General features: G+C 37.6%; 1 protein-coding gene and 1 pseudogene across 1 annotated transcript; one reads left to right on the top strand and one right to left on the bottom strand.

The window, feature by feature from the left end:
• Positions 1 to 170: 170 nt before the first annotated feature.
• Positions 171 to 14,419, top strand: CLEC6A (C-type lectin domain containing 6A). Its single transcript, XM_087855912.1, is given in 5 exon segments — positions 171 to 232; positions 4,631 to 4,785; positions 6,239 to 6,340; positions 11,418 to 11,569; positions 14,306 to 14,419. Coding segments are annotated over 5 exon segments (585 nt in total).
• A 95-nt stretch (positions 14,420 to 14,514) lies between these two features.
• On the bottom strand, positions 14,515 to 15,105 carry LOC123781598 (peroxiredoxin-2 pseudogene; annotated as a pseudogene).
• Positions 15,106 to 15,383: the final 278 nt, after the last annotated feature.

The following is a 15,383-nucleotide window of genomic DNA, read 5'->3' as shown; positions in this document are numbered from 1 at the left end:
TATATTCATCTTACGGTTGCAGTGAAAAACAAACATTTAAACAAATAAATCTACCAACACCTAAAGCCCTTTTAGTCAACTTTAGTTGACTTCCACTTAGTAAATGGAAGAGGAGGCAGAAACTGGAATCTTCAGTACCGGGGAAAATAATTCTACCTATTGGAGTTAAAATGATCAGCCTGGATGATTTCTCTGAAGGTGGAAATCTGCCGACACATGACAACCCTTCAGGGTCTGTTAATGTTAATTTTGTCTTGATGATAATACTGAAACATGAATTAATAGTTTTGTCTTTGCCAATATAAATCATCCATGGTAGCTACTTTGTCAAAGATGAATTCAGTGACTCAAGGATAGAAGAAATAATCTAACGATCTGACTGTATTAAGCGAGATGTTTAGCTTAAGTATTTGATTAATCACATTCTCTCTATACAATGAAATGCTCTACATCAGTTCACATTGTTGCAAACGGAACTATATAACGAAGAACCAGTATTTAGTGCTGTGGTGCATATTGTTGGTCTATTTATACCTTCTTCCTTAGAAACAAAACTTTGATGTTATTTAGAAAGTCACTTTCTTTCATGCAGCCCGGGTACCTGTGACCTTTCAGCTCTGTGAGTGGATACTGGTTAGTCCAAGGCAATCAAAATAGTCATCCTAGTGGTTGGTTTAGGAATAGGCATAAATTGCAAGTTTGCCGATGAATCACGTTTCCTTGTTCTCCAATGAATCAGGAAGCTAATCTCCCTCTCCCAAAAAAATAGGAACAGGGAAATATGTAGTCCTGCCTGCTACTGATAGTCATTCTATCACCATGAGGAGAACTAGCTTTAGGATGACAGGAACACCATGGATGGCAGAGTAGAGCAATGGAAAGAATCTGGTTTCTTACGGGTATTGTTGAGCCACTGAATCAACTATTCCTGAAGCATATTCTACTCTGGCTTTTCAATAATCAAAGCTAATGTATTTTCTAATTATTTAAATCTGATTAAATCTTGACTGATAGAAAATAGTATATTATTTTTAGTGACCAAACTTTATTGAGATTCATTAAAAAAATTTTTTTAAAAAGATTATTTATTTATTTGACAGAGAGAGAGACAGCCAGCGAGAGAGGGAACACAAGCAGAGGGAGTGGGAGAGGAAGAAGCAGACTCCCAGCAGAGGAGTCTGATGCGGGGCTCGATCCCAGCACCTGGGATCGCGCCCTGAGCTGAAGGCAGACACTTAATGACTGAGCCACCCAGGTGCCCCAGTGTTTTTGTCTTCTTTGGCTAAATACCCAGTAGTGGAATTAGTGGATCATGTGGTATTTCTAGTTTTAATTTTTTGAGGAACTGTCACGCTTTTTTCCACAGTGGCTGTAGCAATTTACATTTCCACCAACGGTGTACAAGGATTCCCTTCTCTCCACATCCTAGCAAACACTTGTTATTTCTTGTCTCTTTGATTCTAGCCATTCTGGTAGGTGTAAGGTGGTATCTCATTGTGGTTTTGATTTGCATTTCCCTGATGATAAGTAGTGCTGAACATCTTTTGATGTGTCTGTTGGTCAATGGAAATTAGTTTTCAGTAAAAATGTACAATTTTTGTTACTGCATTTGTGAAAAAAGTCTTTAAATGGATCTGAAGTTTTCATCAGAATTTCAAATGCGTTAGTGGCCCAAAAGAGTTTCGCTATTTATCTGGGTTGATTTCAGTTTCCCAACATGTTAACTTCACTACTATAGTCCTTGATAAGGGCTAAAGAAAAAATCAATTAAGGTTACACAAACAGTTTCACTTCTAGTAATGGACAACTATTTTGTTGTAGACCAAGCCTTGTGACAACAACAACAACTACAACAACAACAACAAAAACTAGCTGGGGAAAGTTGGTTTCAAAGCATTGGGGAGCTATCATGGCAACTGAAGACTTGAGGCACATAATCAGTCTGGATTCATGAACAATGATCAGCCATTCTTCCCCCAATTTCTTGGAATTAAGTAATCTCCAGAATCTTGATAGAATCCCAAAGGATCATCCCAAGAAGGACTTACAGGAAATTTCTTATCCACCAGTGGTAATAAGAAACAACAATAATAATCTCATAAGTTAAAAATAATGAGATGCTGTATATCTTGTACATGTGAGTCTGAATACCAAAAATATCTTCTACACATTTGTGTGGGAAAATGTCTGAGTCTAAATATCTCTTAGAAGGTTATGCTTGCCACCAACTATTGATTTAATTGTCTTTAAGTACTTAAAGAAGAGAATCAAACTGGGTCTACTTAGTTCAGTCATGGACAATAATTTTCAAAAGGGCAACCCAGTGCTGCTTTCTTGAAAAGGGATTTCGTTCAAATTGTTGATTCACTCCTGATGTCCCCTTTAAAAGAGTTCAAGCCAAAAGAACAATATGCACTTTGACTCTAATACTATGTGATTTTATTTTCAATCTATGTAAGTTATTATCTTTTCCATTGCTAGTTTTTGCTTTACTCCCTTATTAGACTGAAATATCCTGCATTTATCTATACATCTGATTTGAACCTACCACAAGTCTGCTTTTGATCCAATCTCCCTTCCCCCTATCAATTTTTGTTTATTTTATTTTGATGTATTATTCTTTTTTGCCTTTGCTCTTACCATCTCAGCACTCTAGTCAAAGTCTTGCTACTGTAATCTAGAAATGTATACAAGACAAAGGAGTAGAGCACAGGGTTGCCAATGGTCAAGAGCAAAAAGTGACCTGGGGAGCATACATTGGAGATGGGCAAGGAAGCAAATAGGTCTTTAAATTGATTTTCCTATATATATAAGGTTTACAAGAATTGTTTTCTTTGGACCTTCAAATGAGTTAGTCCTTGGGTTTATGTTTCTTTATCTCTGAGGGGAACTGGAAACAGATGGAGATGTTTTATAACCACTTCTCCTTATCCCCTTATGACTTGTTGTATCTTTAACCAACCCCAGGGAAAATTTTCTGGGGTTCTCAATATCTATTTTATCATTAGCTATAACTATCCCATCACTTTAAAAGCTTGTTGAGTTCAATATGCACCTATCCATAGCAGGGTTGGTTTTTTTTTTTTTTCCCCAAGATTGCTCACTTGAGTATGTGGAGGTATTTGTGATATTAATAAAGAGAAAGATCTACTTTCTAGAGATTATATGTTATGAAGGATACCCAAGCCCTTGAGTAATTATAAGGAATCAATGAAGCCTGTTTTTGATGTTATCCCCTTTTCAACCTCCCCCTTTCCTTTTTTTTTTTTGTTGTTGTTGTTAAAGAGAAATCATTTTTTTTAAAGATTTTATTTATTTATTTGACAGAGAGAGACATCCAGCGAGAGAGGGAACACAAGCAGGGGGAGTGGGAGAGGAAGAAGCAGGCTCCCAGCGGAGCAGGGAGCCCTATGCAGGGGCCCGATGCCAGGATCATGCCCTGAGCCGAAGGCAGACGCTCAACGACTGAGCCACCCAGGCCCCCAAGCTCCCCTTTCTAATCAGGGAGATAATAAAAGATTACTAACCTATGCCCAATATTGGTCTTGATGTAATAAGAATGTTTCATTGCTGTTACAGATAGATTCCAGATTCTTCCATTTTGCAATCATATTCCTGAACAATGTCTGTGGATCTTTATGTAATTTCGATATTAACCCCTGTTATTGAAGCCATATCTAGTCAATCAGACTTTTGCTTACTTCCTAAGACACTGTTCAATACATGAATTAAGCTTTCCCTAAAATCCAACATGAAGGTTGACTTGCATGCACTTAAATTAATTAAGACCTACAAACAAATTTCTTTTAGGGCATATGAAATTTTCTATTTTGCATGCCAGAATAACTAGGAATCAGAGAAATCTTATGTCAGGAATTGAACACATGATCTGAATATTCTTGTCAAAGTTATAATGGACAGTTTTGGATATGTGTCTCAATTTCCTCTTTTATTTTTCCCAGTATTTTTATATCACTAGAAACTTTAGTCCAGACCACAACTTCTTCAAGGTTCCAGTTTATACCAGAAGTCTCTTAGCCTTATAAGAGTGTTTAGCAGTTTATCTCTGAGCTCTGATGTTTGAATGAAGCAGAGTTCTAGTGATATCTTCTGAGAAAGAGTCTGAGATATCTTCTGAATACAGGGAGCCCACATAATGGTATGAGAAGGGCAACCTTAAGGAAGAAGTGAGCATTCCTTTTCTCAGCTCCAGAGAAGAAGGTAGAGGTAGAAGTGTATGATGAGATGATAAGTCATCTGGAGAGAGGGGATAGACGACAGATTGATGGGACAAAGATTGGACACCACAATGAGAGTCTTGGGAAGTTGAAAGAATAAATTCCTCAGAGCCAGCAGCACTTGAAAGAGTAAGAAACCAAATATTAATACAGTGGTATAGGAAGAGGGAGACAAAGTGATGTTTTCAGCAAGACAGGGAGTCAATGCATTAATATAATATTTAAGAAGAAAGAATAAGGAAATGGAAATTACAGCTGAGGGTGAGTTTTGCCCAGACTGTTTAGGACTACAGAGCCGCCACCTGTTTGTTTATTCTGAGGGACTTTCTAAGCTCTCCTCTTGTTCTAGGTTTTTAATGAGATTCTTCATCTTGTTTCTTCATTGCTCTAAGCTTCTTAGGAACTTTCACTTCCTGGCCCCCTGATGACTGCATTTGTCTTGCTGATCTGACAGAGAAAGCAGTATGGCGGTCCCAGGTGAGATCCTGGTCTGTTGCTGTGATTTCCGTAGCACTCCTCTGTGCTTGTTTCATTGCGAGCTGTGTGGATAAATTCTTCACTGGGTGCCATGTCTCTTGATTCCTTTTCTTATCATGTCCTATAAAGATTTCCTAGGGTATGTCATCTTTTACCCCATTAATATGTTAGCTCTGACTTGTAATACCATATTCGATTTCTCTTCCTCCTGTCAACTCCTCTTTTTTCATCTTTTGGTAATTGACTCTGCTTCCAGATTTACTCCACCTGGTTTTATTAGCACTTTCCCCAATAGGACCTCACATGTGAATGTGTGTTAGTTGTGGACACGCTTTAAAACACCGTCTTCCACTACTGGGTTCCCTAGTGATCACGTGTTCTGTAGCCACAAAAACCCTATTTTGAGAGTGCAACTATAATTACTTTTATAATCATAATAGAGATTAGGCTCTTTGATTTTCATGTAGGAGTCTTTCCCAGTATGAGAAGAAAAAGTTTTCAAATGAAATACTGAAGATACAACGGAATAAAATATTTTTCCCTGTTCAATTTACTTGCAAATAAATACTTCAACTTCATTTTGTGAGAAGTTACAAAGATCTTTTTGCTCTTTAAGCTAGAGTTTGGTTTTCTATTTGCTGATAAGGTGATTAGAAATAGTGTTGAATAGTCTGGGAGGGAGTGAAAGTGACTTCCTATGCCCAATGGGCCATGTTTGAAGTTCCTTCTGAGATATAAATCAGTCTCACAGTCTCCCCCCTCCCCCACAGTCTTTATTAAAACACAATTATCACCTAGGTTAAAATCTGCTTTACTGTTCCTGGCCAAGTGCAACAGAGAAAGAGGTTTAGGAGTAGTTATTTCATTAAAGGCAGCAGATATTCAGGACCCCAAGGTAGGAAGGTTTGACAGTACCGAGCTTCAGTAGTAGAATGACATGAAAGAGTAAGTGAAGAATCATGGCAGGACCTGAGAGAGAACAGGTCTTGCTTAAAGCGCACGCCCTTGAACATGAAAGTTAATGTTTATCTGAGATATTTAAAATGTCTAAGTGTTTAAAGGCTCCTCTTGGTTGTTATTTACCTTATATGTTTATCTGTAGCTACCAACAGTCAGAAATTTTGGAGAATAACAAAATAATCTGCAAGCTTGCTTCAGGATTATTAAAATTAAAGAGAAACAGACAGCCAGTGAATCAACAAATGTCTATTGATTACTTTGTGACCGTCACTGTTCTAGGTGTTTGAGATTGATTGACATGGAAAACAGATAAAATCTCTGCCCTGCAATATAGAACTTAAATTTCAGTGGGGAAAGATACATGTTGCAGGCGTATAAACAAACAAGATTAATGAATACAAACAGGTAATAATTCAGCATGCTCTGTATTGAGCTTGCGTAGAGAGGAGATTGGTAGTGGTTGGAAGGAAGCCAGCTTGGTACAGATATATAAAACATGAGGCTCTATAGTAAAAAAAAAAAAAAAAAAAAAAAGATGAATACTAATCCTTCTTCCTTCACAATGACTTATCATTTTTCCTATGGCAAAACTGACAAAAGGCTGTCTGAACTACACACATATCATTCAAGTTTAACCTGCTTCAGTGAAGGGACGAGCGTGGCAGGTAAGGTGTTGGCAATGCCCAACCAGACTTCCCCTTTTCTCAGAGACAGATCAGGGTCGAGCTCACCATTGGTTTATTCTATCTTTTTTCTTTTTTATTGTGTTATGTTAGTCATCATTAGTTTTTGATGTAGTGTTCAGTGATTCATTATTTGCACGTAACACCTTTTTTTTTTTTTAAATAAAGTCTCTGCTTTAAGTTATCTCTACACTTACATGTTCACATCAGGCTCTAGATTCACCCTCAAAACAATTTTTCCTCCAGACTTCTCCATCTCAATAAATGCTACCAATGTACACCACGTAATTTTCTCAAGGCAACACTAGAAATTATTCATAACAGTTCTTAATTTCTTTTTTTTTTTTAAGATTTTATTTATTTATTTGAGAGAGCATTACTGGGGGGTGAGGGGAAGAGGGAGAGGGAGAAGCAGACTCCCTGCTGAGCAGGGAACCCAACATGGGGCTCCATCCCAGGACCCTGGGATCATGATGTGAGCTGAAGGCAGATGCTTAGCTGACTGAGCCACCCAGACGCCCCTATTCATAACAGTTCTTGTTTCATATTATCCTTATCAAATGGATAAAATCCTCTTTTTGATAGCTAAGGTTCTCAATAATAGCCTTCTCCATTCCAAGTATCCGCTTTATTACTGGTCAGTTTGGATCTTGGAACATGGCTCAGTTTGAGACTGCCCTCACTCTAAAATACAGTCCTGGTAACCATGTGTGAAGAGTTAGGACAGTTGAATTCAGAATCATTGTCTGCCTCACACTGTATCTAGTGAAAAAAGCCAAAGAAAGGCCAAGTGCATGTTGGTAGACTTTATGGCATTACTCCTTCCAAGAAAAAAAATCCAAATAGATTTCAGACTCTTGCTACTTTTAAGAACTAAACAATTTGATCCCCTGCTTCTATGCAGAAACCTATAAGGGGTAAAAAGAGGGCAGAGGTTTCTTTGTATTTCTGTGAGATGTTGGAATTTTCCCTTTTTTGGTATTCGACAAGAATATTGTGTATGGGTGGTGAAGTATGATTTTCTTTACTCTCCCTGATCTCTGATTCTCTTGTCACATTGGGGTTCTTTTGTCAAACAATTGTGGAGCTGGGCCTTCTGGAGAGAAAAACATAATTCTGTCAGGATGGTCTTCCTCCCACACTTTGGAGGCACTCCCACAACTGGGGTTTTGAAGAATGGCTTCTTGGAAGCAGCAATGGGTGCTTAGCCTTTGCCTTTTGAATGCTCTGAAACGAACGAGACAGAGATGGATATTGATTAAATTAATGCCACATTTGTGTGGCATTAGAGACTGCAAATTTACTCCTTAAGTATATCCAACCTAATACTATTTATGGCCAATGAGGCCGTTCAATGCAACTAATTCAAATTTCATGATTCAAATTTATATGATAAAATTATTTTACATAATACCATGTCAGCAAGTAAAAGTGCTCAAATTTTAACAATATCTTTTCAAATTCTTGTTACAATGGAAATGAAAAATAAAAGTGTAAACACAAAATTTCCATTTCAATTAAAGTTAAAAAATAATTGATAGCCACAGTGTATCTTCTCCAATTTATTTCCCACAGTCTCAGAGTGTTGAGATGTTCAGATGTCTGGATAAAGTCCGTTTCTTCAGTAGGCCTGTGCTCTACATAGACCCGTGGTTTTCAAATTGTTTTGCTTGCCAATCCCCAACAAGGATTTTGAAAAATGATGTGCCTCCTTATAAAGTTTATTTGGACATCTAAAGTGTTTCATGACGTTCATGTTATAGAAACAAAGCTTTAAAGTTATAAAATACTATAAATATTGACATTTAAAGAACTCTTATATTTCTTTTTAAAATCTATCTTCTAGTGTTTAAATACTAATGCAGAAGTGTTATCCCTACTACCTTCATAAAAACATGAACACGTATTCTTTAACAGTAGGATGTTTTACAGTTTTTTTTTTACTTGACTTTTATCTTTTTTTTTAAAGATTTACTTTTTTAAAAAGATTTTTTATTTATTCATTTGACAGAGCGAGTGAGAGTGCATGCACTGCTGGGGGAGTGGCAGGCAGAGGGAGAGGGAGAAGCAGGCTCCCCACTGAGCAGGGAGCCCTATCGTGACCTGAACGGAAGGCAGATGCTTAATCGACTGAGCCACCCAGACGCCCCTTATTTTATTTATTTATTTATTTATTTATTTATTTAGATTTATTTATTTATTTATTTGACAGAGAGACAGCCAGCGAGAGAGGGAACACTAGCAGGGGGAGTGGGAGAGGAGGAAGCAGGCTCCCAGCGGAAGAGCCTGATGTGGGGCTCGATCCCAGAACGCCGGGATCACGCCCTGAGCCGAAGGCAGACGCTTAATGACTGCGCTACCCAGGCGCCCCTATTTATTTATTTTTGATGTAGTATTCAACATTATTCTTTTTCTCCCTTCAACTAATATTTATATCATACATCCTCAATTTTCTAAAATATGTAATATATGTCTGGTATTTTTATTTCCTGAGGAATATTAGGTTTTACATGTTATAAAATTTCTTCTGGATTGACTTTTCATTACAATTATTATGAGGATATAATATTCAAAACATCACATCTTTATTACAAACTTTGATAAATTATTACCAATAAAGTAAAACTGTTAGAAACTCATCTTTTAATGAGATGAATGGGACTTAAAAAAATGCAATCAGATGTATCCTAATATTACTATAATGAGATAGAAGTCAACATCAATTCTATTCCTATTTTTTAATTTAGTGACTCATATTGATAAATCTTATATAAATAAGTAGATAGGAATAAAAAGTGATTTGTTAGAATATCACCAGTTTTTGAACTTTTTCAGAGTTATTTGCCAAAAATCATACAGTATTCTGTTATCAAAAATTATTTGTAATGGTGTGTTAACAGAATTTGATTAGGTTATTCTTCAGTGTTATTGAAGGTAAAGCATAATAGAATAATTTGCAAAAGCTTTTGTTATATTTGTCAGTAGTCATTTGTTTTCTCAATTTCGAGGAAGTACACTAAAACAGGTTTTGGTAAGTCTTATCAAATGACTACTAATTACCCTTTTTTTTTTTTTTAATTACCCTTGTTTTTTAATGCTTACAAAGTACTTTGATCAGCCCATTCTCAGAGCAATTGGGAAAATAAAATGTTAATTTGAGTGTACCTTTCTGACAAGTGCTTCTATTCATCACAGCTTTCAATATTTTTGTCATCCTTGGAGCTGGAGATTTAGCATATTCATCATATGAAAAATGGTTGCAGTATATAATTTAATTGACAAAGACATCCCCCACCACCAAAACAGTTCGTGAAATTTGACTTTTAAAATTAAAATAATATGTTAATACATGCTTTGAGGAGTTTTATGAAGAGCAGTCTTTAATAATGACAGAATACATATTGAGATAGATTTTTTTTTAAAGATTTTATTTATTTATTCGACAGAGATAGAGACAGCCAGCGAGAGAGGGAACACAAGCAGGGGAGTGGGAGAGGAAGAAGCAGGCTCCCAGCGGAGGAGCCCGATATGGGACTTGATCCCGGAATGCCGGGATCATGCCCTGAGCCGAAGGCAGACGCTTAAACGCTGTGCCACCCAGGCGCCCCATGAGATAGATTTCTAAAAGCAGCTAATATTAAAGTTAAAAATTGAGCTACCCTATGATCCAGCCATTGCACTACTGAGTATTTACCCCAAAGATACAGACGTAGTGAAGAGAAGGGCCATATGCACCCCAATGTTCATAGCAGCAATGTCCACAATAGCTAAATCGTGGAAGGAGCCGAGATGCCCTTCAACAGATGACTGGATTAAGAAGATGTGGTCCATATATACAATGGAATATTACTCAGCTATCAAAAAGAATGATTTCTCAACATTTGCTGCAACATGGACGGCACTGGAGGAGATAATGCTAAGTGAAATACGTCAAGCAGAGAAAGACAACTATCATATGATTTCTCTCATCTATGGAACATAAGAACTAGGAAGATCAGTAGGGGAAGAAAGGGATAAAGAAAGGGGGGGTAATCAGAAGGGGGAAAGAAGCATGAGAGACTATGGACTCTGAGAACAAACTGAGGGCTTCAGAGGGGAGGGGGGTGGGGGAATGGGATAGACTGGTGATGGGTAGTAAGGAGGGCACGTATTGCATGGTGCACTGGGTGTTACACGCAACTAATGAATCATCGAACTTTACATCGGAAACCGGGGATGTACTGTATGGTGACTAACATAATATAATAAAAAATATTATTATAAAAAAATAAAATCTTTATACTAATTTTAAAAAAATAACGATAAAAATGTGGATAACAATAATACCTACCTCACATGGATGTTATGACAATAATATTTGTAAAGCACTTAGTACTCTATGTAGTATAAAGCAAGCACCAAATAAATGTTAAAATAAGCAAAAAAAATGAAATAGATATGGTCTATCTATTTTATTTGATTCATAATGTTATAAAAGATAAAAAAGTCTATACATTGTTTCTCATCACTTAATATATAATGATATAACAACATAAAAAAATAGACCTACACACAACATAGATGAATCTTAGCAATGTGGATTGAAAAATAAGCCCAAGAAGACCAGATATATTATAATTGCTTAAAAACACTCAAACCCCAACAAATCTAAAAGACTTATTATTTAGATTATTATGTGTGTGTGTATATATATATATGCTAAAATTATTCACTTCTATTAGTGATTTGAAATTCTGAGAGACGTTGGTGCTTCCAATGTACAAAGGATTTGAAGAACAGGGAAAAAAAACTTGAAAATAACTTTTTTTTTTTGTAGAAAATCCAGAGCAATTATGCAGGTAAACCTTAGGAAATATTGAAGACTTAATGCTAAAGAATGTTTGTTTAAAAGCAAATCTATGACTCCAAATTATATAATTCAGGGAAACAGTAAATACATGAAATTGGACACCCCTCTCTGGAAAACCAACGCAGATCCTTGGAATTTTGTGTATAAAACATACCTCTTTCATCTTGTTTATGCCGTCTTGCCCTCATCCTTCTCTTTGGTGAAACACAGGAAATGTCTGAGCATGTTGCCCCAATACTTGGAAATCATTTGGTTCTGGCTGCTACTTCATTTCTACCGCACAGAGTTTTTGGTCAAAGAGTCAGCAGAACTGTGTTGTAATGGGTGCTCGTTTGGTGGCAATCAACACAGAAGCAGAGCAGGTACTTTATTTTGCATTAAATTTTTTTTTAGTTGTGGAAGAAAATACAGCATTTACCATCTGAACTGTTTTTTTTGTTTGTTTGTTTGTTTGTTTGTTTGTTGGGCTTGGAGCCCAAAGAGGGGCTTGAATTCACAACCCTGAGATCAAGACCTGAGCTAAAATCAAGAGTTGGACGCTTAACCGACTGATCCACCCAGGTGCCCCTGAACTGTTTTTATTTTTTTGTTTTTATTTTTTTTTAAAGATTTTTTATTTATTTATTTGACAGAGATAGAGACAGCCAGTGAGAGAGGGAACACAAGCAGGGGGAGTGGGAGAGGAAGAAGCAGGCTCATAACGGAGGAGCCTGATGTGGGACTCGATCCCAGAACGCTGGGATCACGCCCTGAGCTGAAGGCAGACGCTTAACCGCTGTACCACCCAGGCGCCCCCTGAACTGTTTTTAAATGTACAGTTCAGTAGTGTTAACTATATTCACATTGTTGAAAAAGATCTCTACAACTTTTTCATCTTGTAAAACTGAAACTTTATGCAATTTAGCAACGACTACCCATTAGTCCCTCCCTACAGTCCCTGGCAACCACCATGGCTGCTATTCTCTGCTTGAATAAGTTTGACTACTTTAAATACCTCATATAAGTGGAACCATACAGTATTTGTCTTTTTGTGACTGCCTTATTTCACTTAATATAATGTCCTCAAAGTTCATTTATGGTGTAGCAGTGACAGGATTCTCTTCCTTTTTAAGGCTGAATAATATTCCATTGTACATACACTGCATATCATTTATCCATTCAAGGGTTGATGGACATTTAGGATGCTTTTACCTCTTGGCTTTTGTGACTAATGCTACAGTGAACTTGGGTATGCAAATGTCTCTATGAGATTTGCTTTCGGTTACGTTGGATATATACCCAGAAGTTGGATTTCTGGATCATATAGTAATTCTAATTTTAATTTATTTGCAGAACCACCGCACCGATTTACATAGTGGCTGTACTGTTTTACACTCTCACAAAGAATGCACAAGGATTCCAATTTCTCCACATTCTTGACAAAACCTGTTCTTTTTTAAAAATTTTTTTTCATTTTTCTCTTCTTTTTTTTTTTTTTCCTTTTGATAGCAGCCATCCTAATGGATGTAAGATTATATTCCATTTTGGCTTTGATTTGCATTTCTCTAATGATTAGCAATATCATGAATCTGTTCATATACCCTCATGCACTGTTGGTAGAAATGCAAACTGATGCAACCATTGTGGAAAACAGAATGGAGGTTCCTCAAAAATTAAAAATAGAATTACCATATGATCCAGTAATTGCACTATTGGGTATTTACCCAAAGAATATGAAAACACTAATTTGAAAGGATATATGTACCCATATGTTTATTGCAGCAGTGTTTACAATAGCCAAAATATGGAAACAGCCCAAGTGTCCATCAATGGGTGAATGGATAAAGAAGATGTGGTATATATATAAAATGAACTATTATTCATCCACAAAAAAGAAATTTTGTCATTTGCAATGACGTGGATGGAGCCAGAGAGTATTATGATGTTAAGCGAAATAAGTCAGAGAAAGACAAATACCATGATTTCATTCATATGTGGATTTAAGAAACAAAATAAATCAGCAAAGAGAAAAAGAGAGAACGAGAGAGACAAACCAATAATCAGACTTTTAATATAGAGAATAAACTAATGGTTACCAGAAGGGAGGGGGAGAGGTGGATGCGTGAAATAGGTGCAGGGGGTTAAGAGTACACCTATCTGATGAGCACGGAGTAATGCATGGAAGTGTTGAATCACTATATTGTGCACCTGAAACTAATATAACACTGTATGTTAACTACACTGGAATTACAATAAAAAATAATAAAACTATTTGTTCATATTGTGCTGGTCATTTGTATACTCTCTTTGAAGAAATGTCTATTCAAGTCCTTTCCCCATTTTTTTTTAAATGCCACGAAAGACTTTTTTTTTTTTTTAAGAGAAGGGAAGGCAAGAGGCAGAAGGAGAGGGAGTGAGAGAATCTTAAGCAGGCTCCACACCCAGTGCAGAGCATGACACAAGGGTCGATCCCACAACCCCAGATCATGACCTGAGACAAAATCAAGAGTCAGACACTTAACTGAGCCACCAGGTACCCCCCCCCCTTTGCCCATTTTTAAATTTGGGGTATTTGGTTTTTGTTATTGAGTTGTATGCATTTTTGTTGTTTCAAAGATTTTTTTAATTCATTTGAGAGAGAGAAAGACAGAGAGCACAAGCAGGGGGAGAGACAGAGGAAGAAGCAGACTCCCTGCCGAGCTGGGAGCCTGACGTGGGGCTCAATCCCAGGATCTGGAGATCATGACCTGAGCCGAAGGCAGCCGCGCAACCATCTGAGCCACCCAGTCTTCCCAAGTTGTTTGCGTTTTTAATATATTCTAGATATTAACTGCTTATCAGATATATGATTTGCAAATTTTTTCTCTCTTTCCATGGGTTGCCTTTTCACTCTGTTGATTATTTCCTTTGATGCACCGAAGTTTTTAAGTTTGATGTACTTATATTTGTCTGTTTTTTCTTTGTTGCCTTTTCTTTGTTGTGCTTTTGGTGTTATACCCAAGAAATCATTGCCAACTCCAATGTTATAAAGCTTTTTCTTTATATTTATAGTAGTCTGGCTTACATTAAGTCTTTCTTCCATTTTTTTTCTGTCCTAATATTTTATTGGTCACCTCTAGGCCTGTGCCCAGTTAGGTGGGCTCCAAGGAGGGGGTTACAATTTATCAGCTGTCAGCTGGGAAAATGAGAAGGCCTTGGCCTCACTCTCCAGGGTCAGGGACTATGGAGTTTGAAGGGGCAGGTCTGGCTTTTCCTGGGTCAGCATGGTTCATCCCGATAGGGGCACAGGTTGGGACAAAGAGCCCAAGCTTTCCACAGTTCTGCAAGCCTAGTTGTATTTGGAGAAGTATTCATTGGTCCATGCTGGACTTGATTGTGTCACTGCCTGGCTTCCAGCCAGTGGGACAGATTTCCCAGTGCTCATCCATGTACTGGAAGGCCTGGTCCATCTAAAGAGCTTCATCCATGGAGCACCCCCACAGGCAAATCATTGACAGTGATCTAGAGAAGGACACCCTTGCCATTGGTGATAAAGAGGCCCCTGTAGGCAATGCCTTCATCTTCCCTCAGCATGCCATAATCTTGGGACAAGCTTCTGGTTACATTGGCCAGCAGGGGGATGTTGGGGGCCCAAGCTTCCTTCCTTCTGTGGACTATTGATCCAAGCCAGATGCATGAACTGAGAGTTGACAGAGACCCCCAGCACCTCACAGCCCAGCGTGTGGAAGTCTTCAGCATGCTTGCTGAAAGCAGTGATCTCTGGGGGGCAGACAAAGGTAAAGCTGTGTAGGTAGAAAAAGAGGACCAAGTATTTCCCTCTGTAGTCTGGAAAGCTTCACCTCTTTGAAGGTGCTATCCCCAAGGGCGGTGGCCTGGAAGTTCAGGGGGGATTTCCAATCTGCACGTTGCAGCAAGTCATGACTGAAAGCTGTGTGGGCCAGAGCGGGACCCATGGACTAGCAGACTGGTGAACACACTTTCTTAGCACCCAAGTCTTCCTTCTATTTTGGGTTAATTTTTGTATATGGTGTCAGGTAGGAGTTTAGTTTCATTCTTTTGCATGTGGATATCCAATTTTCTTAACACCATTTGATGAAGAGATTATCCTTTATGGATTGTATAGTTTTTGAAACTGATTGAAGATCATCTGACCACATACTCAAAAGTTTATTTTGGCACTGTCTATTCTGTTCCATT

Source organism: Ursus americanus, chromosome 25 (genome assembly GCF_024610735.1).
Source record: "Ursus americanus isolate L20-20 chromosome 25, mUrsAme1.1.p, whole genome shotgun sequence".
NCBI lineage: Eukaryota > Metazoa > Chordata > Mammalia > Carnivora > Ursidae > Ursus > Ursus americanus.
This window is presented reverse-complemented; position numbering and strand designations above follow the sequence as displayed.